Below are 26,367 nucleotides of genomic sequence, written 5' to 3'. Positions count from 1 at the left end.
CCAAAGATCTCCACACTCCTGCTCAAGCTCTCCCCAAGGCAGTTCAACTGAGTGCCAAGTCCAAGAACACCGAAACGGTTCACAGGTAAGGCCTTTCCGGTTTACAGTCTCACTGCTGCTTGTACGTACGGTTGCCAGTGTGATTAGGTCGATCGAACAACGCAACCACTTGCCAGTTTTCCACTGTTTTTGTCCTCCTCTTGGGGTCCAGAAGTCCCTTGCTGGCTCCCTGTATCCTCAAAGGGATAATTATAGGCAGATCCCACTGGCCAGAGATGCCTGGAGTCTTATCTCCCCAGACTCGCTGTTTCCAGTTGCAGGGAAGCTGTTACTCGGCCACCATCTTTAATCTCCAGCCAATGGTATATATATTTTTATTAAGGATGACAATAGTGGCGTTTCAGAAGAATATCATTCTTTGGAGAAGTATACTGTAGGGCTTATGGATAAAGCATCATGATGTTTACAACTTGCTTTTAGATGGTTCAGCTGAAAAAGAAGAAAGGAATAAAGAAAGGAGGAAATAAAGAAAAGTGTACATGTTGTCTTAATCTGTTTGGGCTGCTATAACAAAAATACCATAAATCAGGTTACTTACAAGCAACAAACAGTTATTTCACACAGTTATGAATGCCAAGAAGTTCAAGATCCAGGTTCTGGCAGATTTGACATCTGGTGACCCATTCCTCATAAATAGTGACTTCTTGCTCTGTTGTCCCACAGTGAAGGACAGGCAGCTCTCTGTTGTCTCTTTTATAAGGACACCAATTCCATTAATGAGAGCACCTCCCAAAGGAACCATCTCCTATCACAGTGGCAATTAGTTTTCAATATATGAATTTTGGGGAGACACAAATATTCCAACTGTAGCAGCAGTATATATTGTGATAAAGCAAATGTGCCAATTTTTTTTTAAAAAAAGTTATTTCACCAAAATAAGAAATTTATGAGCAAGAGGGACTGAAATCACACATGAAAGGTGATAGAAACCAAGCAGTCTCTAAATAAGAGGAGTCACTAGTCATGGTTTGTAAATATAGAGAAAGGGTTGTTGAGAAATATGCCCCAGTCTGAGAACCATGGGTCCTTAACCTTTTTGGCCTCATTTTATCTCTAACTAGAAAACGACCTTGAGTAAGTCATCTAAACCTGAGTCTAGTTTGTAACCTAGGAAACAAGAGATTGGATTATTTTATTTTAATCCAATTTCCCCTTCTCTTTTTTTTTTAGACCAGTAAAAAAAAATTTTTTTTTTAGGCGTTTTTATATAAGAAATAGAGAAAAGCTGGTGGGACTGCAAACTAATACAACCTTTTTGGAAGGAAGTATGGAGAACCCTCAAAGAACTCAAGCTAGACCTCCCATTTGATCCTGCAATCCCATTACTGGGCATCTACCCAGAAGGAAAAAAATCCTTTTATCATAAGGACACTTGCACTAGACTGTTTATCACAACTCAATTTACAATCGCCAAAATGTGGAAACAGCCTAAATGCCCCCCAACCCAGAAATGGATTAACAAGCTGTGGTATATGTATACCATAGAATACTATTCAGCCATTAAAAAGGGAGACTTTACAGCCTTTGTAATAACCTGAATGGAACTGGAACACGTTATTCTTAGTAAAGCATCACAAGAATGGAGAAGCATGAATCTTATGTATTCAATTTTGATATGAGGACAATTAATGACAATTAATGACATGGTGGGGAGTGGGAGAAGGGAAGAGCAGAGAGAGGGAGGAGGAGAGGAGTGAGGGGAAGGAAGAGCAAAGAGAGGGAAGAAGGGAAGGGGTGGGGTCTCGGTGTGTGATACACCTTTTGGGGGCAAGACACAATTGTAAGAGGGACTTTACCTAACAAATGCGATCAGTGTAACCTGGTTTCTTGTACCCTCAATGAATCTCTAACAATTAAAAAAAAACAAAACAAAACACAAAAACCAAAGCAATCTCTAACAAGGTCAAGGGCAAGGATATGCTTAGTTCGAGGTGTAATTGTGTATAAAAGAACCCAACCTTTATAGACTATTTCCTTGTGACCAATTTAACTTGGAGTCAAGGGATGCTACTATTCTGGAAATATGCTGGCCAAGGTGATAGAAATATCCCCACCTTCTCTAGGCCTTCCCTTTCTGAATTGATGATACAGGTAATAAGTGCTTCTGATGAAATGGTAATGATGTAGCCCAGTTCCACCTCACTACTGTCATTATCATAGTCTTTGCCTATAAAGGTTGGGTCCTTTTATACGTAATTACACCTAGAAATAAGTGTATCCTTGCCATTGACGCTTCAATATTGCTGCAAAAATAAGATTAGTAAGTGGATCATTTAGCTAGTATCTACTGTGTGCAAAGTTTTTCAATAAAGCTGGCTTTTTTTGTCAAAGAAAAAAAAAAATAGAAAAAAGCCAAGCCTTTTCCCAGATAAAGCAAAGGGGATTGGATGCCCAGAACCCTTCTTGCCTAACCTGATCTTACCTGTGGCTGACATCCAAGTAACATCTGGTAGTTACCTAACATTCCAAGGAACACAGTTTGAAAATCAATTGTTTTGCTGATATAAAGGGCCTTTTACAGGTCTTTCATATATTGCTTCTTAAAATTTTATTTCATTTTTTAAAAATAATGGGATGCTTGCTTCATGAATTTGTGTCATCCCCGTGCAGAAACCATGCTAATCTCTGCACTGTCCCAACTTTAGTATTATGCTGCTGAAGCAAACACAGTTGTCTATAATTTAAAACAAATTTGTAAGGCAGTCAATTATTAAGCTCCTCAAAGAGGCCTTTCCTGATCATCCAAAAGTAGCCTTTACCACACTCTGGTTACTATCACGTCTTATTTTATTTTTTACAGCATTTATCAGTACCCGAAATTATGAATCTTGTGTATTGAGTGCATACAAAAATATAAGCATATTTTTCAGTTCTCCCTCCTTAAAATATATATTCCTTGAGGGAAGTGACTCTGTAATCTAATATAGATTAATAATTAGATGCTAGTACCTAGGTGCTCAATATATTTGTCAACCTAAGGACTTCAAAAACTTAAGTTTCCATGTGGATATTTAATTAACACTTTATAATTTCATCATATTACAGGCAATTCAAAATGGAAAGCTGTTCTGCCTTTGGGATAGCATCAGAGAAGTTGGTAGTATTAAGTTAGAATGGAGAAACTGAACCAGGCGAAATGAAATAAGAGACTAGTGGGACTTTTCAATAGTTTTAATGCAAAGGAGTGAAGAAAGAAAAGAAACATAATCCAGGTCAAAACAATAAGCTTAAAGGAACAGGTACAAAGTGGAACAGGACATAAAGATCAAATGAAAGATAGGAAACATTTTAGTGATCAGGCTCAATTGAAAAAATGCAAAGACACCAACATTTCCTAACTTTTTCCCAGTGAGATCTCCTCCTCTCAACTTTCTCCTGAATAAGGTGCTGTTCCCAATATTCAAACCTGAGCTGATGTTCACTGGCTGGAGTTGGACCCTAGGGAAGTCCTATGTATCTGCTGCCAGATACATGACTTGTCCTTGGGACATTATTTCTTGTCCCTGGAGGAGGGCAGAGATCTGGGGAAATTTGATGCAATTTGTCCAGGGTGGAATTTGCCAAGAGCTTAAGATTCTATTACTGTGGAACACAGGATGGAAGGGCAGAAAGCAGTATTTTCCTAATCTGTAAGTGCAGAAGATAAAAGGATACAGAGAGGAAAATACACAGGGCCAATAAATTAAAAAGAAAAAACAAAACAAAAACAAATAACTCTGGCCAATACATGTGAGTCATTTTCTTCTGACTAGAGAGTATATCTCAACTCCCTATCTCTCTCTGGAGATAATACCTGCTGTTTGATAATAGTCCATTTTTTCTCTACCTTAGCTTTCCTCCTCAATCATTCAGCTTCCTCTCCAAGTTCTTCAGTACAGTGAAAGCCTCCTTCCTATACTTTTGCCTACTCCCAGGCTTTGAGTTCTTGAACAGGATGATCAGGAACTGTTCCAGGATCAGTAGTTCCAAGCAAGGATGCTCTATATCTCTGGTCTCAGCCACTCAGGGTGGAGCTAGACTCTTGAGACCTAAGTGAATGACCATAGCAGAACTGCCTAAAGTTTTGTCTACAGAGCTCTGGCCAGCAGCTCCCTTTCTGTGCAAGCTAGATTCTTTAACTATTTGGCATTTCTTCGGCAGCCCAGTAGGGCCAGAGCGAATCCATTCCTGGGTGGAACAGCTCAGAAGACTGGCTTACTGCAGCAGTAGGTGTGCTTCATAAGGCATAATACACCATTGTTAACAGAGACCAACTCCAAACTGTGACTATATTTACTCAGAGAGCATGGCTGTGATCAAGGCAATGATTTGAAGCTAAAGAAACTTTGCAGAAGATAAACAAGTAAAAATGGCATAGAAATCAACTAAATTGTTTTAGTAACTTTAGGATCAATTAATAAGACTATTAGCTTTCAGATCTAGAAAATTTAGTGAATTATTCAGATGAAGAAAAACAATAATTGCAAAAAGCAACACAAACAGATTTGCCTGCTTATATTGCATGTCAGAAATTTAGTCAATTAACATTTACAGGTAGGCCTCAGAGATATTGAAGGTTTGTTTCCAGACCATGACAATAAAGCAAATATCACATTAAAGAAAGTCACACAAACTTTTTGGTTTCCCAGTGCATATAAAAGTTATGTTTATATTATACTGAATGTATGTGTGCAATAGCATTGTGTCTAAAAATGTGTATACCCTAGGGCAGCATCTGTGGCTCAAAGGAGTGAGGCACCTGCCCCATATACCGGAGGTGGCAGGTAGAGGCCCTGCCCCAGCCCCTGTCCCAGCCAAAAACTGCAAAAAAAAAAAAAAAAAGTGTGTACCCTAATTAAAAAAAGATTTTCTTGATGGAAAATACTAACAATGATTGGAGCCTTCAGTGAGTCTTCGTGCTAGTGGAGAGCCTTGCCTTGATGTAGATAGCTGCTGACTGATCAGTGTGGTGGTTGCTAAAGGTTGAGGTGACTGTGGCAATTTCTTAAAACAAGACAGCAATGAAGTTTGCTGCATTGATTGGCTCTTACTTTCATGAAAGATTTCTCTGCAGCATACAATGGTGTTTGATAGCATTTTACTCACAGTAAAACTTCTTTCAAAATTGGAGTCGAAGCTCTCAAACCCAGCTGGTGCTTTATCAATTAAGTTTATGTAATATTCTAAATACTCCATTGTCATTTCAAGTGTTCACAGCATCTTTACCAAGAGTAGATTCCATCTCAAGAAAACATTCTTTGTGTTTCTCTCTAAGAAGCAATTCCTCATTCCCTAAAATTTTATCATGAGATTGAAGCAATTCAATGACAACTTCAGGCTTCACTTCTAATTCTCTTGCTATTTTGGATATATCTGCAAGTTTTTTCTTCCACGGAAGTCTTGAACCCTTCAAGAGGTCTGACATCAATTTCTTCCAAATTCCTGTTAATGTTGACATTTTGGCCTTCTCCCATGTATCATGAATGTTCTTAATGGTATCTGGGATGATGAATCCTTTTCAGATGGTTTTCAGTTGACTTTCCCCAGATCCATCAGAGGAATCACGAACTATGGAGACTATGGTCTTACTCCATGTATGTCTTTAATTTTCAACTTGAAAGTTGAAATTACCTTTTGAACTAAGGGCTAAATAATGGATGTTGTGTTAGAATACACAAAAACTGCATTAATCTCTTTGTATATTCCCATCAGCTCTCAGGTGACTAGGTGCACTGTTAATGAGCAGTTAATATTTTGAAAGGAACTTTTTTTCTGTGCAGATCTCAACACTGGGTTGTAAATATTCAGTAAACCATGCTTTAAACAGATGTGTTAGCATCCAGGCTTTGTTGTTCCATTTACAGAGTACAGGCAGCATAGATTTAGCATAAGGCGTAAGGCCCCTAGGATTTTCAGTGTGGTAATTGAGCATTGGTTTCAACTGAAACTCATCAGCTGCATTAGCTCCTAACAAGAGAATCAGCCTGTCCTTTGAAGCCAGACACTGATTTCTTTTTAGTTATGAAAGCCCTAGATGGCATCTAATGTAAGGCTGTTTCATTTACATTGAAAATCTGTTGTTTAGTGTAGCCACCTTCATCCATCAACTTAGCTAAATCTTCTGAATAACTCACTGCAGCTTCTACATCAGCAACTGCTGCTTCACCTCACATTTTTATATTTTGGAGACAGCTTCCTAAACCTCGTGAACCAACCTCTGCTAGCTTCAAACTCTTCTGCAGCTTCTTCACCTCTCAAGCCTCATAGTATTAAAAGACAGGGACTTATTCTGGATTAGGCTTTGTCTTAAAGGAATGTGTAGCTTATTTGATCTTCTATCCAGACCACTCAAACTTTCTACATATCAACAAGGCTGTTTTACTTTTTCACTTAGGTGTTCATTGGAATAGCACTTTTAATTTCCTTTAAGAACTTTTCCTTTGCATTTGCAACTTGGTTAACTGATGCAAGAGGATTATCATTCAGCCTATCTCAGTTTTTGCCTTTCTTTCCTAAGTTTAATAATTTACAAGTTTTTTTTTTTTTTTTTTCGAGACAGAGTTTCACTATGTTGCCCTCAGTAGAGTGCTGTGGAGCTCACAACAACCTCAAACTCTTGGGCTTAAGCGATTATCTTGCCTCAGCCTCCCAAATAGCTAGGACTACAGGTGCCTGCCACAACGCCTGGCTATTTTTTTGTTGCAGTTGTCATTGTTGTTTAGCAGGCCCGGGTTGGGTTTGAACCCGCCTGCTTTGGTGTATGTGGCTGGCGCACTAACCACTGAGCTATGGGTGCCAAGCCCATTATAGGGTTGTTAACTGGTCTTATTTCAATATTGTTGTGTCTCAGGGAATAGGGAGACCTAAGGAGAAAGAGAGAGATGAGAAACAGTCAGTCAGGGGGGTAGTCAGAATACACACACACATCATTTACTAATTCATTTTGTTGTCTTATGTGGGCATGGTTCATGGTGCCCCCAAACAATTACAATAGTACCATCAAAGATCACTTATCACAGATTACCATTAACATGTATAATAAAAATGAAACCGTTTGAATTATTGTGAGAATTACCAAAATGTGACACAGAGTCTAAGTGTGACACTAAGTGAGCACACGTTTGGAAAAAATTTCACTGACAGACTTACTCAAAGAAGAGTTGCCACAAACCCTCAACTAAAAAAGATAAATACATTATCGGTGAAGTACAATAAAACAAAGGCAATAAAACCAGAGGTATGTCTGTACAAGTCAACTTCTCTGTGCCAAGAATTGTGTTAGATGTTTTTAAAAGTGTTTTTAGTTTTAGAAAATAGTGTACATGTCAGTTAGGGGGTTCCACATAAAAAGTAAGGGTCCCAAGTTAATTAAATAAGACCCCCTTGGTGCCCAAATCCAGTGGCTATTTTTCAGTCCTTTCCTTACTGGTTACTACTGCAGCACCTAACACTGCTAACCACGCCAATCTTACGAAACACTATACTCTTCTGGTTGTTTTTCTATGAGTTGGGTTTTATAAAGTGTTTAGACTAATGCTTGGCATTCAGAAAGTACAGTTAGAAAATCACTTAATGATGGGGATACATTGTGAAAAATGTGTCATTAGGCAATTTCATTGTTGTGCAAACATAGTGTACTAACATAAACTTAGATGAGATAGTCTACTACACACTTAGCCTATAAAGTATAGTCTATTCTGTCTAGCCTACAAACCTGTATAGTATGTTACTATACTGAGTACTGCAGACAGTTGTAACAAAATGGTAAATATTTGTGTATCTAAACATAGCAAAGGTACAATAAATAAATGGCAATGTAATCTTATGGGACCACCATAATATATGCAGTAGTCCAGCATTGACCAAATGTTGCTATGTGGCACATGACTGTGGCTCAAAGGAGTAGGGCGCAGGCCCCATATGCCAGAGGTGGCAGGTTCAAACCCAGCCCCGGCCACACAAAAAAGTACTATTAAATAAATATGTATATGTTCTAATTATTCTTTCTTCAGTCTATTTCATTGTTCTTCTGCCTGCCTAGAAATGTCTAATTACCCTAAATTGAGGTGCAGCCTTCTCATTCCACATTCATCCTTGGTAATCTCATCCATTCTATAGCATCAGCCATTACCTGAAAACTCCTAAATCTGATTCTTTTATCCCAGTCTTTCTTTGGAGCTCCAGATCTTTATAATCCATTGCCTTATTAACTGCATGTCTTATGAGCACTTTCAATTCCACATCATCAAAAATTAACTCATTTTCTCCTCATAATCAATTTCTCTGCCAATATTATCCATCTTTTAAAAAAATGGCACTGCATTTGCCTAATCATCCAACTCCCCAAACTGCTTATTTAACCTGGCCACAATTATTTTACTTAAAAAACACTCATGTAACACTTACTGATAGGCAGTGCTCTCAGCACTTTTTCCCCCTTAATTTTATCAGTCTAATTAGTTATCAAGTTTATTTAAATCTTTAATCTTTAACACAGGTCCATTCCATCCTCTCTTCATTTCCATAGCCATTAACTTACTTCCACCAAGCTTATGGTTTTGGCGCTTTCCCAACTACAAGTCTCTTGTGTGTTTTACTTTCAGTTTTTCCCCTTGCCAATTCATTTATCACACTAATTCTAGAATATTTCTAGAAGGCTAGTAAGATTATGTTAACTCCCCTGCTTAAATAAGACAGAGACTATCCAATATGTAGTATATACCTGCCCATCTACTCTGCAATGTCAGTTTAGTTGGTGGCTGGCATTTATTTCCTCAGTTACCGGAGTGGCCAGGAAGGCTGAAGCCCTTGGCCTACTCTCTTCCGCTTAGTAGTACAAATACAAATTTTCTTTATGTGTAATTCCATTAAAAAGATGGAAAAGCACACTCTGCCCTATAAAGTCTAAATTCCTTGGCCTATTGCAAATACTCTACTTGTCCTCTTTGCCTCAGCTCCACCACACCTACTGCCATTTACTTGTAGTTTTCTGATCCCTCTGCCATATACTGTACCTATCCCCCAAGGTTCATTTCCTTTTTGCTATCCAGCTTCTGGTAGTCTACAGACAGCTCTGCTGTGGTCTATGCAAGGAGCTATTGCTGACTTCCTACCTCCACAGTTCCTACGTGGGAAGTTTATTCTCCTCAAAGCAATCAGTCTCTAACCCAATATACTGTAAACTAAGGCATGCTTCTTTTATCTGGTTTATTCTTATTTTTATGAACAGAGCCTGGCACATATTTCACACTCAATACATGTTCGTTTGAATGTGCTACTTCCCTTTTTTTATTCCGTCGCCCTCGGTAGAGTGCCGTGGCGTCACACAGCTCACAGCAACCTCCAGCTCTTGGTCTCAGGCAATTCTCTTGCCTCAGCCTCCCGCGTAGCTGGGACTACGGGCGCCCACGACAACGCCCAGCTATTTTTTGTTGCAGTTTGGCCGGGGCCGGGTTTGAACCTGCCACCCTTGGTATATGGGGCCGGCGCCCTACTCCCTGAGCCACAGGCGCCGCCCTACTTCCCTTTGTTTTGCAAAATTTTAATGAATTGTAAAGATCATGTATTTTCAAAAAGCGCTAAGCCCCTAGAATAGATAGGCAATCATGACAATTACTACGGTGGATTTTTACGAAAACCGAAAAACTGTTCAGGTAAAATGGTCGCACGATTTAGGAAAAGTCAAAGTAAGGAAATCAACTTTTAGCCATTAGGACTCATTAACCAGTGAACTCCAGGAGGCCTCCCCGCTGGCAAATTTGTATCCCCATCTGAGAAGCGGGTGGTCTGCACACACCACGCTCTGTACAGTGCTTGTGGTCAGTATTCTGCATCTCTGAAATGCCTGGAGACGCAGGCAAGGAACAGGGAATCTGGATTCTGAGAGACCTACGTAAAAGTGCGGATCCCAAGCCAGGTCTGGGACCAGGGAGCAAAACCCTCAACCCCAATACTGTTATCTTTCCTGAGGAATTTTGCACGGATAGAGGAAGTCAGGACCCCATCTACACTCACTTAGAGTCAAGGGAGAACTAAGAACTCGACCCCCGCCTGGGAAAAGGGGAATACTTGGTCTACAAAGCACATCAGATACCGGAACACGTCATAACGACTGCTCTTCAGCCGGCTCCTCAGCGGTTCTCTAGGAAACTTGGAGGACCCATCATGTCGGTGGTTAGTTTGTGCCCAGTACCAGGCTGGCGTTCGCAGTTCGAAAGACTTTCCAGAAAGTCTTAGGCAGATATTGTTGATTAGGGCTCGAAACCTCTCGCGTTCGGCAGCCAGTCTTTAAAGAAGTCTCTGTCTTCTTTACCCTCCACTAAAGACTTAACCGCTTTTACCGGATCCTGCCTGGCACACTATGTTCCCTATGATCCCGGTCCGCGGGGCTCCCAGACATCTGACTCTTTTCCTGGAGACTTCAGATTTCTGTTTATTCCTTTCCAACGCCTTCGAACACACTCAGGTCCCTGGGATGAAGGATATGGAGATGGGGGTAATCTAGAATCAGGCGCACTCAGAGCTGCTCCTCTGCGCTCTGATTATGTCTCTTAAGATGGAAACCTTTCAAAGCAAAAGAAAAAAGTCCCCGGGGCTGATATTATCTGTAGGATACAAATTACTCAGTTACCTTTCCTCTGCCCTGGCAGCGCTGTCCCAAAGGTCAGAAGCAATAATCAACACCCATTGGAGGAAGGCAGCAGTAAGAGGGGCCGATGTTGGCTTGCTCTCCATTGTTTTAAGTGTATAAATAAATCAGGTCCCTCTGAGTAACTTAATCTCTAGAAAGTTTTGGGCGTATAAATCCTTGACTACATACCCTTTACAGAATTCTGCAGAAAGTAGTGGTTCTGATAGGAGGCCACAGCCACACCCTCAGTGAATGATCTTGAGGCAACTGCTGAATATGGTAGCAGGGTTAGCTGTAGCAGTTTGTCTTTGGCATCATGCAATGGTAAGAGGGCTTTGGCTCCACAGCCAACAAATTATGTGGATAAAATGTAATAAAACTATTTGGCACAATTTCTGGCCCTTCACTCATCCTACCTATTTGCTTAAAATGGCTCACCCTTTTCCCTAACCCTGCAAGCTTTTGATCTGGTGCCCTTTCTACTTTCTTCTGGACCTCTACTTTATAAGGTCCAACATTCTACTCCTGTGCTTCTATCCTGTTTGGTAAACCATTCACTCAATAGGTTCATCTTAGGTAACTAAGTTAACCGTGGGTTTAAGTTGGGGGGGGCCTCCCTTTGTTTTTTGTAGACATACTCTGTTATACTCTTTCATACCTAATCCAAATAGATCTTTTATTGAGGTTTACCCTGGTCTAGGTGGCTACTCCTAAGTCTCCAAGAGCTTTTTCATATATGTTCAGCCTTAGCTTTCATGAGAGATTATATTCTTTTTTACTCGGTCTCATCTCTATCTCCTCAGTTGAAAAAAGATACTATTACAAAAGTCATTAGTAGGGAGACAATACCTCCTAGCGTAATTATGCCTGTTGCCTGGATATAATTACTAACAATACTCCCTTTCATTCTCAAAAATGTCCCAGATGGGACAATAAATTATACAGTTGCCCTATTGTCTGAGAACCACTGATAGGCTAGTTAAATCCAGATTCTCAAGCCCTGTTTCAGAAGCTGATTGAGCAGCTCTGGAGTGGGACCCAGAAAATTCCACTACAAACTAGCTATGTGAACAGTGGGCTTAATTTTTTAAATTACATTTTTTAATTTTTTTAATCACATTAAAAATTTTAAATGCAGGTGCACATCAAGAAATAGTGCTTACATCATTGTACAGTTGACAGCAGTTGATAGATTCAACGATACCTAAAAATCATAGTGATTTATAGACTATGCTCTTTTCCCTATTCTCCTTTTAATGGAGTACTCTTTTTTCAGTGAGGCTATTTATACTGCTTATGACAGCAGTACCCAAAACCTGAACCAGTTTAGAGAGGAAGAGATTTTTAGTAATATTATGAAGATGAGGCATGTTTCTTGGTGACACGCTGTATCTGCATCTAGCTTTTATTTTTCCTTCTTGGTCGCCATTTGTTGACCCAATACAGAGTTTAGCTTCTAATTTTGTCTTCTGTCAGATTCTTTATGTTTTCATATTTGTTTTACCTTTTTCTCTCTCCATTGCATTTTTGTTGTTGCTGTTGTTTGCATTTGCCCTAAATGGGTCTCAGGGCTCGAAGTCTAAGTGTCTAGAAAACAACATAAAACTCACAATGATCTTTGCTCACTGTTTTGTTTTTAAATTTTTCAATGTAATTTAAAAATAGATTGCATCAAGTGCTTGAGCACTTTGGGCTTCATTTTTCTCATGTTTGTTTGAAATGGGTTAAGCTCCCCCTAAAAAATCTCCTTTTAAAGTTAATATTCTTTTAGCAAACAAAGACTAAACTCATTCCAAGCATTCAAGGGCCTCTCAGTCGGGCTCTCACCTGTCATCTCTCACTCCTGTGCCTCCCTGAAGGAACTCTGTGATTCAGACAAACTTGAAAACTCCCAATTCTTGGGCCTTCTCCCACCCTGTTCCCTCTGCCTAAAACAAAAAAAAAATTTTTATGTTCCACCTCCCTCTACAGAGAATCTTCTTTACTCTCAATTACTGATTAACATACAACCAATGACAAAATTACACTGGTATATACTTTATAGCAAAATTCCTCCACAGAAAATATTTCTTAATTTATAATAAGATTGACTTTAGAAAGACTTTAAGATCTCCTTGGAGATAATTTTTTATTTTTAGAAAAATATAAAACAATCTTTCACTGTAAATTATTATTTTTCTAAAGGAAAAATATCATTAGATATAGAAAATAGGAGTTATTTACAAATACAAAATATAGACAGCAACTTGATACTTCTAGAATCCTGACTTAATCAAAATTATAGTGAAACAGAGTCTTTAGGGCTCTAACTATAGGTCAGCAGTTCTCAATCTGTGGGTCACGACCCCTTTGGGGGTCTCCTGCATATCAGATATTTACAAAATTCATAACAATAGCAAAATTATAGTTATGAAGTAACAACAAAAATAATTTTATGGTTGGGGGTCAACACAACATGAGGAACTGTAGTAAAGGGTTGTGGCATTAGGAAGGTTGAGAACCACTGGTCTACGTGGATTTGTTTGCAAGAGTCTCAGCCATTCCTCATGGAGTATCCACTGTCCTGAACAGTGCTCAAAGGAATGCTGGACTATGCTCAAGAACCAACACAGCTATTTAATTGGATTTGAATTGATATTTCCTACACCTTGCTCAGCTGTAGAACTTTAGCTACTTCTGTTATTTGAGCCTAAAAATTTTAAGAGGATAGGAAGGGGTGCACACTTGCCCAGGGAACCTGAAAGAAGATCAATGAGAGAGACTCCATGGGTTGAATGAAAGGAGCCAGCGTAGAAAAAAAGAGGAGAGAAGAGAGGGAAATTTAGAAATGTGAAAGGGAGACAACTAAGAACTTCAGGCCAGGAAGAACTGGAATAGTCATAGAAGCAAGCATAGAACATGCCACTGTCTATCAGTTAAGCCAAATGTCATTTTTAACTAATGAGTTAATAAACATCTTACATAAGAAAAAATGAACAGTATCTGAAAACAAGGGAAGTTAGTTTGATAAACTGTCAAGTTGTTTTAATCATATTAGGCATCGTTGCATTCTAAATAGTACAATAGTATATCTGTCTCTCTACATTAATATAACTTTCATTTCTTAGTATTTTTTCTAGTTGTTGAGGAAAATGAGAATTTCTGAGATGCTAATTTAAAAAAGCACAACATAAATCTAACATCCAGTGTTCAGTTTCAGCTTTTAAAACTCACTCCATTAAAAATACATCCTTTAAAAGCCTGATCTGTTCATATTTTAACTCTCTTAAGACCTGATGTAATAGAATTATCCAAATACATTGTTTCAACATATGGAGAAGTATTTAAGATACTTATGAACTCAGAGTATTATAATATATGATTATATCATTTTATGGAATATATATTTACTTAGGAAGTTAATTTTATTTCAAGATTAATTCTACTATATTTGCCTTAATATCATTCTAAAATCCATATGTATTTCTCTTGGAAATAATTTACCTTCAAGACACAATAAAAATTACTCTTGAGGAAGTTTAAGATTTTTGATAACATACACAATCAGCCACAGGTAGTTATACAAATAGTTCAATACATTAGCCCTAAGAATATATGATAGAAGCTAATACACCACACTGAAAAGCACTACTTATCACTTCTCCATGTACAATTCTCGTTGCCCATATCTTGTTTCCTAGCTCATGTGAAAGCTGTTAGCTTTTAAGTGACAAGAATTTGACTTCGACTAAACTGGAGAAAAGAATGAAACAGAATGTTCAATATTTTAAAACAGTGATTTTTTCATCTACAGGAGTTTATTAAATAGAACACCAACAAATGAAATACTATTCACTTGAATGAAGAATTAAGGAAGTTATTTTTGAGGAAATTTCTAAGATTACATTCTTTCATGAAAAGGTATAGAGAGTATAAATAATATGCTATCTTTCTATACAGTGGAAGAAATAAGTTTATATAGTCATATTTTTTTTCTTTTCTTTTTTTAGAGACAGGGTCTGCTCTGATCCCAGACTGAAGTGCAGTGGTGAGATCATAGCTCATCACTATAACCTCACCAATCCTCCTGCCTTGGCCTCCCAAAGCATTGGGACTACAGACGTGAGCCAGGGCACCCAGGATATATTTTCTTATATTTACACAAAGAAACACTGAAAGATATATACGAAACTAGTAAAATGGCTACCTATTAGGGGACACGAAGGATATTTTATATATTGTTTTGATATTTTAAAAAAAGTCCCATTAAATAAATTAAATTTTTAAAGTTAAAAATAAATGACCACTATGAAAATAAACAAAATACTCCCAGTGAAATAAGTAAGGAGAGTCTTTCCTGGACTCCACTATAAAAAAGGAGAAGTTGTGCATTTACTGAAACATATAGATGGGGGGGTTGGTTAAGGTATATAGTAAGATCTCAATGACTTATAAATCCTTTAAGTTCCATATACTTGTAATTTCTAATTGGTGATAGGTACTTACAATGGTTTAATAGAAAGAGTATTGCATCAGGAATAAGGAGATAGGGTTCTCGTTCCAGCTCTGCTATTAAATGGCTGTATGATTTTAGTTACTTCGCAGAACCTACTTTGCTGTATCTAGCAAGCAGAAGTCATGGCTAAGGTCTCTTACCATGATTCTATTATTCTTTTTTTTTTTTTTGGCCGGGGCTGGGTTTGAACCCGCCACCTCCGGTATATGGGACTGGCGCCCTACTCCTTGAGCCACAGGCACCGCCCGATTCTGTTATTCTTATGTGTACTAGCTGTATATTGAGTCTTCCAAACAAAATTGTTATTGCTATAGATTTCCATTTCTTTATCTCTATACTTCTAGTATAAGAGTTACTCAGTGTTAAGGGAAAGAAATTTTTGTATGTATGGCATTGGTAGTAATCAAGAGAGCATGCTGAGAGGCGTTGAGGTTTGCAAACAATATGACTGATCATACTCTTCTCTTTACTCTTGTGTATGTTTGACATTTTCTATACAAAAAATTAAAGAAGAAAAAGGTAAAAACCAAAAATGTTTATTCTATGTTATGGGAAAAACAGAAAGAGGCCTGTATTTTCAAAGTGAGATATCAGATTTTTAGCTAAGTTTCTTGGCCCCTACACAAATTTAAAATCATCACCATTATTTCCTATGACTTGCCCTTATTTGTTATGAGCTGCTAACATCATATGGCTGTTTCAATTCCTTGGTTCCTGATTGAAAGCTAAATTACTAAAAATCTATAGGGAGGAGGTTTTTGTGCATTTATATGGGAGGATTCATTTATCCCATTTTGTAGGTTAAATAGCAAATTATCATATCTTATGTGAATGGAAAGAAATCAGGTGGTCTACATTATAAATTTTACTATAATTATTTTTAAATTAATTTTTACATATTCAGTGAACTGTCTTTGACATTATTTTCTACTCAGACTGCATATAATTATCTTTAAACTTTTAATAAAAGTTTTAAGAAAACTAGGATGAAAAAGTTTTCCTGAAGTACTCTAGAAAACTTCTTGCATTGGTGTGTGAGAGATCAGGTCTACAGCATATATGAGGAAGACACAAGAAGCCATATTCAGTATTGCAACGCTGAGGGTGTCACTGACCACAGAGAACTTGACAGATATACCTCAGATATTATTATCCTTCTCTCAGCATATACCAAAGGGCATTTCCTGGCTTTCCCTGGAACTTTCTATGCTAACAGATTAAACTATTACTATTCTCTCAAGACAAAGTAAAAAACAGTATCCTTACTACCTTGCTTGGTGGTCTAATGTCAGGCAGTTTTGTCCTACCTGTTCCAAGGTGCTAGCTCAGTTCAGCCACAGGGTGGACTTTTCTATGCTGGATGAGGTTGCAATGGTAAATGAAGTTCTTCCCACATTCTTCACATTCATAAGGTCTCTCTCCAGTGTGAATTCTGTGATGCTTAATGAGGACAGAACGTCGACTAAAACTCTTGTTGCACTGATTGCACTGGTAAGGTTTTTCGCCAGTGTGGATTCTTAGGTGATGGAAAAGCCCAGCATTCTGGCTAAAGGCTTTGCCACAAACACTGCACTGGTAGCGCTTCTCCCCAGTGTGTAGTCTCTGGTGCTGGAATAAGCCTGACCGCTGGCTGAAGGCTCTCCCACACTCATCACACTCATAGGGCTTCTCGCCGGTGTGCGTTCTCTGGTGCTCAATGAGGATAGAATTCTGGGTGAAGCTTTTTCCACATTCACCACAAATATAGGGTCTGTCTGCTGAAGAGCTTACCCGTTGTCTTTCCAATCTGCCCTCACGGTCACAGATGTCTCCACATTCAGTCATCTGAGTAATATCACCATTCAGTTTTCCAGAAACTTGTACAAGAGATTTTATTTCCTTAGAAATCGCCCTCTTTGGGGCTAATTCCACATTCCAAGTCCTAGCCTTGCCATCTGAAATAATGATAATGTGAAAGATAACATAAAATATGAAAGATAACATTCGTAACAAAAGAAAAAAAGTGGCCATGAGAGTGGGTGGAAGGGTAAAATAGCCACTTTTTCTCTTTTATTTTCCCACTCTAAAACAATTATACCCAGACTCAGGGAGGAGATGTCCTGTATCATAACTGCTTAACTGTCTGCCTCTCCCACCAGACTACAAACTATGTGAGATAAGGGACCATGTTTGTCTGTATTATCACTGTAACCCAAGTACCTGGCACTGTTCCTTACATACAGCAGATACTAAGTATATGTGTTGAGTTGGTAAACATTCAAGGAATGAGGTAGACTCCCAGAGAAAATTCTAATCCTCACCACTCTCCTGTACTGGGCACACTTCTTGCAAATTACACGGAAGCTGCTCTTCCAAGGTTTGGAACTCGCCACCTGATGACTCCTGATTGGCTCCTGGAGTTGTCTTCTCCTTTACAAACATTTTCTCCTCATGAGCATGGGTCAGGACCTAGTAGAAATTAAGGACAGTTGGGAACCAAATACCAGACAGGACATTGCAAAAAGGCCTTCTCAGGGCCAATGGATAGAAAAAGAAGGACCAAGAAGCTGGCAAAGGAAAAAAGAGGCAGAGAGATTAAAATCCTACAACAGATAAATTCTGTTACAAGGACATCTTCCTCCTCCTCTTTCTCTTGTTGCACTAAAACCCCATTCTTGTTTCTATAGATACAAACCCTTATTCTTCCATCTTCCCACCTGCTCTCCTGGCTCATCCAGCTCTTGCTCCAAATCCTCCAATACAGTCACGGCCTCCTCTCCACTCACAGGGTGGTGCTCTCTCACCCAGGCCTGGAGCTCCTCGGGCAAAATGGTGAGGAACTGCTCTAGCACCAGAAGCTCCAGGATCTGCTCCTTAGTATGCACTTCTGGTCTCAGCCACTGGTGGCAGAGCTCTTCGAGTCTTCGAAGAGCTTCCCGGGGCCCAGGTGTCTCCTGATAGCAGAACTGCCTGAAGCGTCTACGAAAGATCTCTGCAGTATGACAGTTATTTCTTGACAGGCCTGATTCCGGCCCACAGGAATGGTCCTCCTCTTCCTTTACCTTCACTGTCAGGGGTTCCTCCTGCATATCTGCAGTCTGAAGGGCCAGGGTTGTGGCCATTAAAAACTGAATTAACTATTCAGAAAAATAATCTATTCTTGATAATTCCTCCTTGATCTTTTTCTTCTGGAAATCCTGAGATCTAAAAAATAATTTGCAAAGAAAAAAATATAAAAATGCAGAAAACCTCTTGACAGCTGAGACTGGGAGTATTTGTACTAAAATCAGTTCCTTTGTCTTATGAAGAATACTGACTGAATGCTTACTAATGATGAGGACTATGCAAATACTGATACAGATAATATGGGAAGTAAAACATAAATGAAACAAAAAAAAACCTCAGTTTATTCAAGGACAAAACTGTTTTGATCATCCTGAATGAAATAGGTCAAATAAGCACGAATATACTAGGTTTCCATTTGAGCTGCAAGACGCTAGACTCACAGTTAGTTTTTAGTGGAATGAAGGTAGATAAGCACTTTGGGCCCAAATGGTCACAAATGACATTAAGAATCAAGAAGAAAAGGGAAACAAAATGGATGATGGAAGGAAAGTAATGTAAAAAGACAAAATGAGAAGCTTAACAAATGCTCTTGAGAGGAGAGCCAGAGGCCCTCCAGTTAGGTGAGGTGTGGAGGAAAGAGGTACATTTGAAGTATGGAGACTAGGATTAAAACAGGATCCTCCAGGTATTCCCTCCAGTCTTAGGCTTCATGTTTCGAGCCTTAGCCTCCTCAATCTATAAAATAGGAATCCTAAAACAAACATTGCCTATCTTTCTGGGTTGATATAAAGATAAAATAAAATCATGGATAAAAAACACAAAGTTTAATAAACTCTAAAGTATTATAAATTACCACTGTTTTTATTTTTTTTATGTATTGAAAGACTAAATGAATATCATAGGCCAGGTACAGTGGCTCACGCCTATAATCCAAGCACTCTGGGAGGCCAAGGCAGGAAGATCCTTTGAGCTCAGGAGTTGGAGACCAGCCTGAGCAAAAGAAAGACCCTTGTCTCTACTAAAAATAGAAAAAAACAGCCAAGCATTGTGGTGGGTGCCTGTATTCCCAGCTACTCATGAGGCTGAGGCAGGAAGATTGCTTGAACCCACGAGTTCAAGTTGCTATGAGCTAGGCTGATAGATATCACAGCACTCTAGCTGGGGCAGCAGAGTGAGACTCTTCCTCAACCCTGCCCCCCCGAAAAAAAACAACAACAATAAAAATGAAAAGAATATCCTAGTGATCTAAGCACTAAGGCAAAATCAGAAAGCAGTTGGCTGTAGTGGTCTTGGCTTAGAGACATATGAAAGAAATATTAATTCTAATATTTTAAAATAAGAGTAGAGGGGTGGTGCCTGTGGCTCAGTGGGTAGGGTGCCGGCCCCATATACCAAGGGTGGCAGGTTCAAACCCAGCCCCAGTTAAACTGCAACAAAACGCCCCCAGGCATTGTGGTGGGCACCTATAGTCCCAGCTACTCAGGAGGCTGAGGCAGGAGAATCGCCTAAGCCCAGGAGTTGGAAGTTGCTGTGAGCTGTGTGAAGCCACGGCACTTTACCGAGGGGAATAAAGTGAGACTGTCTCTACAAAAAGAAAAAAGAAAATTGTTCTAAAATAAGAGTAGACTTTGGGCTTTTTCTTGCTCTTTAATTTCTTGGAGACTCTCTTTGAAGCATCTTGAAGGTGGAGAGTAGGTGATTTTATGTAAATTACAATTACTGCTAACAAAACAAATGTCTATGATCACTTAAAGTTTGTGAACAATCTTAACTAGGCTAGTATTTAATGAAGGAAATTTTCTGGGTATTTTTCCAGACTAATGTGAGGGTACATATGATTAGGTTCCATTGGACAATTTTCTGAAAGAAAAATAATTATGTGACCTAGTGATTTATAAATACCACTTTTGGGCAGAGGCTTTCAAACATTTTTGATCAAGATCCTCAGCAGGAAGTATTTCATTAAAAAGTATCCAATGTACTCAAAAATATGAAACCAATAATAAACAACTACATGCGCACACAAAAGAAAAAACACAGTCTAGCGAGTGGGAAGAGAGAGGAAAGACAGGGGCTGGGGGTTGTGGGGGGTGATTAGTGGTATTTCACCTAATGTGCACAATGTAAGGGTGTTCAGCACCACCCCTGGGTGAAGGGCTCAACTACAACTTGAACTTTACCTTAGAATTGAAGACAAAGTAACCTAAGCATTTGTACCCTCATATTAATTTGAAATTTAAAAAAATTCTGGAAAAAAGATATAGTTTACATTATAACCCAGAACACATATACATATGTATACGAATATATGTGCATATATAAGATACACCCACAAACACAAATAATTGAAATAATTTCACAAAACACTATGTATCCTTACTTTATGTGACATGCTATTATTTTTAATCCTACTTTTTTTTTTTTTTTTGAGACAGAGTCTCAAGCTGTCGGCCTGGGTAGAGTGCCATGGTGTCACAGCTCACAGCAACCTTAAACTCTTGGGCTTAAGCGATCCTCTTGCCTCAGCCTCCCAAGAATCCTATTTCATTTGTAAAAAAGTCCACAACTCACCACATAGATTTTATGACTCCCAAATGAATCATGACTTGTGGATTAAAAATGTTTTTGGTTAAAGAAAAATTATTATAATTCACTACAAAAATTACCCTACACTAATCTTAGGTATTACGTGCATCATGAAATTAATTAACTAAGGATAGGACATTTAAATCTTAAGTGAACATTTGATCAATTACAACTAGAAGAAAAGTTAGATTCATGCTGTCACTACTGGTTATGTTTATCAAAAGGGAAAACACTATAGAGTAGACAACATCCTTCTAGGTAACTTGGAACATAATCCTCTCCACTCCACAAATTTCTGACATCTTTCGTTTGGTTGACTTCTATAATCACCACCCCAGGATGAGTAGAGAGGACTTTTTCCTCTAGATATAGGATCCTTGAGTTCATGGATCCACTTTCCTCCACTTTTCTTGGTTAACTCACCACCACTGCAACTACCACATTATCTTTTTATGTCAAACTTTTCATATACCACTCATTCATTTGGTAAATGTTTTCAGAGTCTACCATATTCCAAGGTACTGTTCCAGGCCCTACAGCTACAGCGGCAAACAAAACAAAGACCTTAGTCTCATGGATTTATATTCTTTTTTTTTTTTCCAGACAGAGTCTCACTATGTCACCCTCGGTAGAGTTCTGTGGTGTCACAGTTCACAGCAACCTCAAACTCCTGGGCTTAAGCAATTCTCTTGCCTCAGCCTCCCAAGTAGCTGGGACTACAAGCACCCACACAATACCTGGCTATTTTTATTGCAGTTGTCATTGTTGTTTAGCTGGCCCGGCCGGGTTCGAACCCACCAGTGGCTGGCGCTGTAACCGTGCTGCGGGCGCTGAGCCACGGTTTTATACTCTAATAGCAGTATTAATAACAGGAGACATTTACAGTGCTTTTAGTGTACCAGGCATTGTTCTAGATGATATACGCCTATTTACTCTTCAAACAGCATGGATAAGGTACAATTATTACCCCTGTATCAGAGAGAAGAAAACTGAGACACAAAGAGTTTAAGTCATTCATCCAAAGTCCAAGTCAGTCACAGGTTGTAAGTATTGAAGCTGCAATTCAAACTCAGCAAATCTGACTTCAGAATTCAGTCTCTGATGTTACCCTGCCATCTTTAAGTGGGGAATAGAGTTGACAGGATGAGGAAAGGGAACATAGGAGAGAGACAATAATTAAATGTATGTCAAGTGGTAATAAATGCCATAGAGAAAATAAAGGTAAAGGAGATAGAGAGGAGGAAGAATGGCTAGTTTTATGTAGTCAGGGAAGGCTCTGTTGGAAACGTAATAGCTGAGGAGACCTGCAGGAAGTGAGAAGCAAGTCATACGGCTATCTGCAGAAAGACTGTTACATGCAAAGGGGACAGCAAGTGCGAGTCCTTGTTGGGACAAAGGCGTAGAACTCCCACTTGGTGGGAGCATGTCTGGATTCTTCAAGGAACAGCTAACTGAACAATATGGCTGGAACAGAGAAAGCAAAGGGGTAAATGATAGATAAAGCAGGGATCATGAAAGGCTGTTGTAAGGGTTCTGCTTTGAACTCTAACAGATGTAGGAAGCCATTGGAAGTTTTGAGCAGAGGGGTGACAACATTTTACTTACATTTAATATAAAAGCATAACTCTGGCTGCTGTGCTAATGACAATGAAAAAAAGAGGAAGCAGAAAAAGAAGTTATGATGATAATCCAGGAAATGATGATGGCTTAAATATGGTCCAATGAATTTGTATCAGAGTGAGAAAATTTGGGGATACAAATATCAAATAGATAAATTCAGAATATGTGCTCTCACATTTCTCAGTTAACCCACCATGGCACCATGGATTCAAAGGATTAAACAAGCAAACAACCACTCACACTTCGTTTTTGTTTTTTTTTTCAATCTTTCAGGCTTCTGAAGAATGTCTTTTTTCCCCCCCTATTTGCCACCTGCTCCACTTGGTTTCAAGTCAAAGTTTTTTCATTCACAGACCATACAGCTGAAGCTCTGAGCTTTGCTCACAGATCATTTGAGGTATGTAGATGGTGGTTCAGTTGGTTTCATGAAAATCAATTTCCCTCTCATCTCTGTATATGCCATTTTTTTTTCTTTTTCCTTTACTTCACCTGATTTTGCTTTTATAAGGTGGTCTGAATACACAGATCCTTGTATGTGTATCAGTACATCTCAGTTCTGTTTGGAAGACTGCTTACCGGTTTTTTTTATAATTCTGCACTCCTAGTCACAAATACAGCTACTAATCTACCGTTTAGGATCACAGCCTCAAAGTTTAGGCTAAGTGTGTAATTAGCGTAACTTTCTCTACCTTAAAAAAATAATCTGCCTCTTATGGTTGTTTTCTCCTAGAGCCTAGCAAGCCCAACACCTCCCAAACTACCATCATCCTTGCAGAGAAATGCTCTTTACTAAGGATATGAATGTAGTTGAAGACTAAGCAGCACACAATAGAAATGTCTTATCATAATATATCCCACCACTCTCACCTCAGCTGTTGGCATCTATGGCTCTCCACCTAATTGAATAAATTTCCAAACTCCAAGCCTGGCTTAAGACCAGTCAGCCCTCTAGTTTCCATCCCTGTGCCATGTCTTTGGTCTTGCCTCCGGCTCTTACTCAAACCCTACTCTATCTCTGTAGCTTGATTTAAAATTTCACATCCTCTATGAAGTCTTCTTCATCCATTTCAGCTCACCCTCTTCCTTCTGCCAGCTCTATGTCTATCTGAGCCTTACTTTTTTGCCTCACAATCTTGTACTGTTACTTCTCTTCACTTTTTTTAAATCCCCAAAGTACAGAGGAATATGGAATTCCCTCACGAAGTTCTACTCCCAGAAGACAATGTTAAAGATTGGAATGTATCCTTTCATTTTCTATGCATTTGCACCCATGCACACAAACACACAGTTGATAGAAAGCCCATATTTTGTCTATTTATTTGAAATAAGTAGAAGGTAGTGTGAAGTAGCAAAGAATACAGACAGGCAGATCTGGTGTGAATTCTGACTTACTAACAAAGTGATCTTGAGCAAGTAACTTGATTGATTTTTAAGCCTCAGGATCATGTATGAAATTAAGACAGTAACCATTACCTTGCAAAGTATTGTTGAGGATATTAAATGAGATAATGCATATAAAGTGTTGTGTACAAAGCCTGGCACGAAAACATGCACATTAACCTTTTAATGAACAATTTTGGTACAATGGCAGGTTAACCAATAGTTGCTACCTTGTCTTAGGTCCAGGACTGTAGTCTTTTCTATTGCCCAAAGAAAAAGACGGGTAAGCAAATGAGCAGACCCATGCATACAAACAAAATGGCTATTCTATCAGGTCTTCAGACACACTCTCACTGACATACATGTCTCAGATATATACTCCTCCCCAATCTCAAATCTTAAAAGCTCAGGACCACTGAGGTCCAAAAGAAGGACTGCATTCAAATGAGAAAAGTAACCTCTTAGGTTGTAGCTGTAAAGCTAACACGAAAACAGACTCAGGAGTCAGCACAGCAAAGGTTTTTAAAAAATGGGCTTTGGGAGTCTAACTGCCTGGATTTGAATCCTGACTACACTGCTTATCCTCTGTTTGACCTTTTCTTCTTGGATGTTAAAAAAAGGAATGTATAATCGATATAGTAACAGCGCCTAACTCACAAGAGTTCCGACAAGTAAATAATATTTGGAAAGTGCTTAGAACAGTGCCTGGATGGCATATACACATAGTACATGCTACTTAAATATTCATGTAAAAATAATCGACAGCAAGAGCCTTATACTATGTGAACCAGAATAAACATGAATCAAACTAAGAAAAGTTGTGGCATAATTTAAAGCTATCCCTGCTCACTGTTTAAAATAAGTCCACAGCAGAGGATAAGACATCGGAAAATACAAACATTCTTTGATATCGAATCTATTCGGACAATATTAAGATGTGGATATGGACGAGTTCAGAGGGCCACCAGCACTAGGGTTGAGAGGTTGAAGAGCTCTGGAGTAGACACGGAGCAGGGGGAAAGGGTAGGGAGTAAGGACGCTGACTTTTAGTCAACAAGGCCCTTACAGGCTCCGGAGCAGCCTCCTCTGCCCCTCACCTGCCCGGCCAAGCTCTGGCCAAGAAGCCCTCGCTGCCAACTCCCCACAGCCAGTCCGGGGTCGCAGCGCACAGACCGGCCCTTCCGAAGGCCCTCAGCAGTAGCTCGAATCCGCAGCTCACCAGGAATCAGTGAGAGGAGGTACCACCTAGCCCAGATTACACCACCTCCTAACCCTAGGCAACCGCAGCTCTGAGAATGATAAACTATACAAAGGCCGGAAGTACGTCACAGAGGCGAGCTCGCGGTGGCGCAGCGGTTCTGGCTGCATTCCTTCTAGGAAGCCCGGAGGTTTTCACCCCTCTGTGGTGGCTACGCTGACTGGTCTCCAGTCGTAGAGAGGAGCTAGGAGACCCGTTCTTTGCTAGTGGGGCATAGGATCACACCTAAACTTAGTGCTTTATCCATATTAGTTTATTTACTTTGCATAACAGCTCTGTGAGTCAGGAACAATTAGCTTCATTTAACAAATGAGGAAACTAAGGCACATTCCTTCTACATTTATCAGTTGTCATTCCCTACGAAGAAAACCGTATCTTTTCCCTCCTGTCTCTCATTTTATCACAATGAACTCATGGATTCTTTTAAAAGAATGTTATAAACGATTACTGCCATTATTATTTTGATGGTCCTATTATTTCAAATTTGGTTATTTGGAGTTCTTTCAAACTGGCTTCGGTAAGTCCCCAAGCATTTTTTGTGCACTTTATTTTCTCACACAAGATATTCCAGACTTATTTAATGCTTTGCTATCCTAGACCTGAAACCACCATTGCTCCGTGAAGCCACAGTTCTTATTAGTGAAGAATGGTTTGCAGCAACCAACATTTGAGTTTGGGGCAATGGATACGTTCATTGCTACTGGGATATATCATTGCTTTTAGACCTTATCAGTAGATGAGAGCTGGAATACATGTGATGAGGTTTTTCAGGATGCCTTCTATTATAAAATTGTTTTTGATTTTCACCACCATACGTTTGTTTTTCTTTTTTCTCATGGTAAAAACCCTGCTCCTAACAGCATCAATATATTCACTGAATTCACTCTATGTTATAAACAAAATAGTTTAAAGATTACAATACCAGTAAATCACTAGTAGCAAAATACCTACTATGTTGAGTTCAAATTTTGTTTTATTTGTTCTTGAATTATATCCCATTAAAGAGAATAGTCAGAATACCGTATAGATACCTCATTTGAATTCATTGTTTCTTCTGTATGGTTATATTATAAAATTGATACACATTTAGGGTTATTTGCTTCTGTTTGCATTCCAATTCAATGTTTCCTTTCATTACTTTTCAACTCTTTCTTTAAAAATGCAAAACCTTTATTTAGTTCAAAATCAACGTTACATAAAAAGGTATATTCTGAGTTTTGCTTTAATCCCTAACCCCTTTACCCTATATATATATACATTCATATCCTATTTTCATTAGTGTTTTATTTATGCTGTCCATCTTTCTTCCTTCTT

General features: G+C 38.9%; 1 protein-coding gene across 2 annotated transcripts; it reads right to left on the bottom strand.

Moving 5' to 3' along the window:
* Nucleotides 1–3,224: 3,224 nt before the first annotated feature.
* On the bottom strand, nt 3,225–25,048 carry ZSCAN23 (zinc finger and SCAN domain containing 23). 2 transcript variants are annotated; one of them, XM_053601307.1, is made up of 5 exons: nt 24,893–25,048; nt 17,861–18,347; nt 17,465–17,612; nt 16,472–17,098; nt 3,225–6,902 (listed from the first exon to the last, which is right to left on the bottom strand). In XM_053601307.1, the coding sequence occupies exons 2-4, from the start codon at nt 18,263–18,265 to the stop codon at nt 16,485–16,487; spliced, it is 1,167 nt and encodes a 388-aa protein (XP_053457282.1). In that variant the 5' UTR covers nt 18,266–18,347; nt 24,893–25,048; the 3' UTR covers nt 3,225–6,902; nt 16,472–16,484. The 2 variants fall into 2 exon arrangements, with proteins under 2 accessions (XP_053457282.1, XP_053457283.1); XM_053601308.1 differs by having other exon boundaries at nt 17,501–17,612.
* Nucleotides 25,049–26,367: the final 1,319 nt, after the last annotated feature.

Source organism: Nycticebus coucang, chromosome 9, assembly GCF_027406575.1.
Source record: "Nycticebus coucang isolate mNycCou1 chromosome 9, mNycCou1.pri, whole genome shotgun sequence".
Classification (NCBI taxonomy): domain Eukaryota; kingdom Metazoa; phylum Chordata; class Mammalia; order Primates; family Lorisidae; genus Nycticebus; species Nycticebus coucang.
The sequence above is the reverse complement of the archived record's forward strand: the minus strand, read 5'-3'. Positions and strand labels throughout refer to the sequence as shown.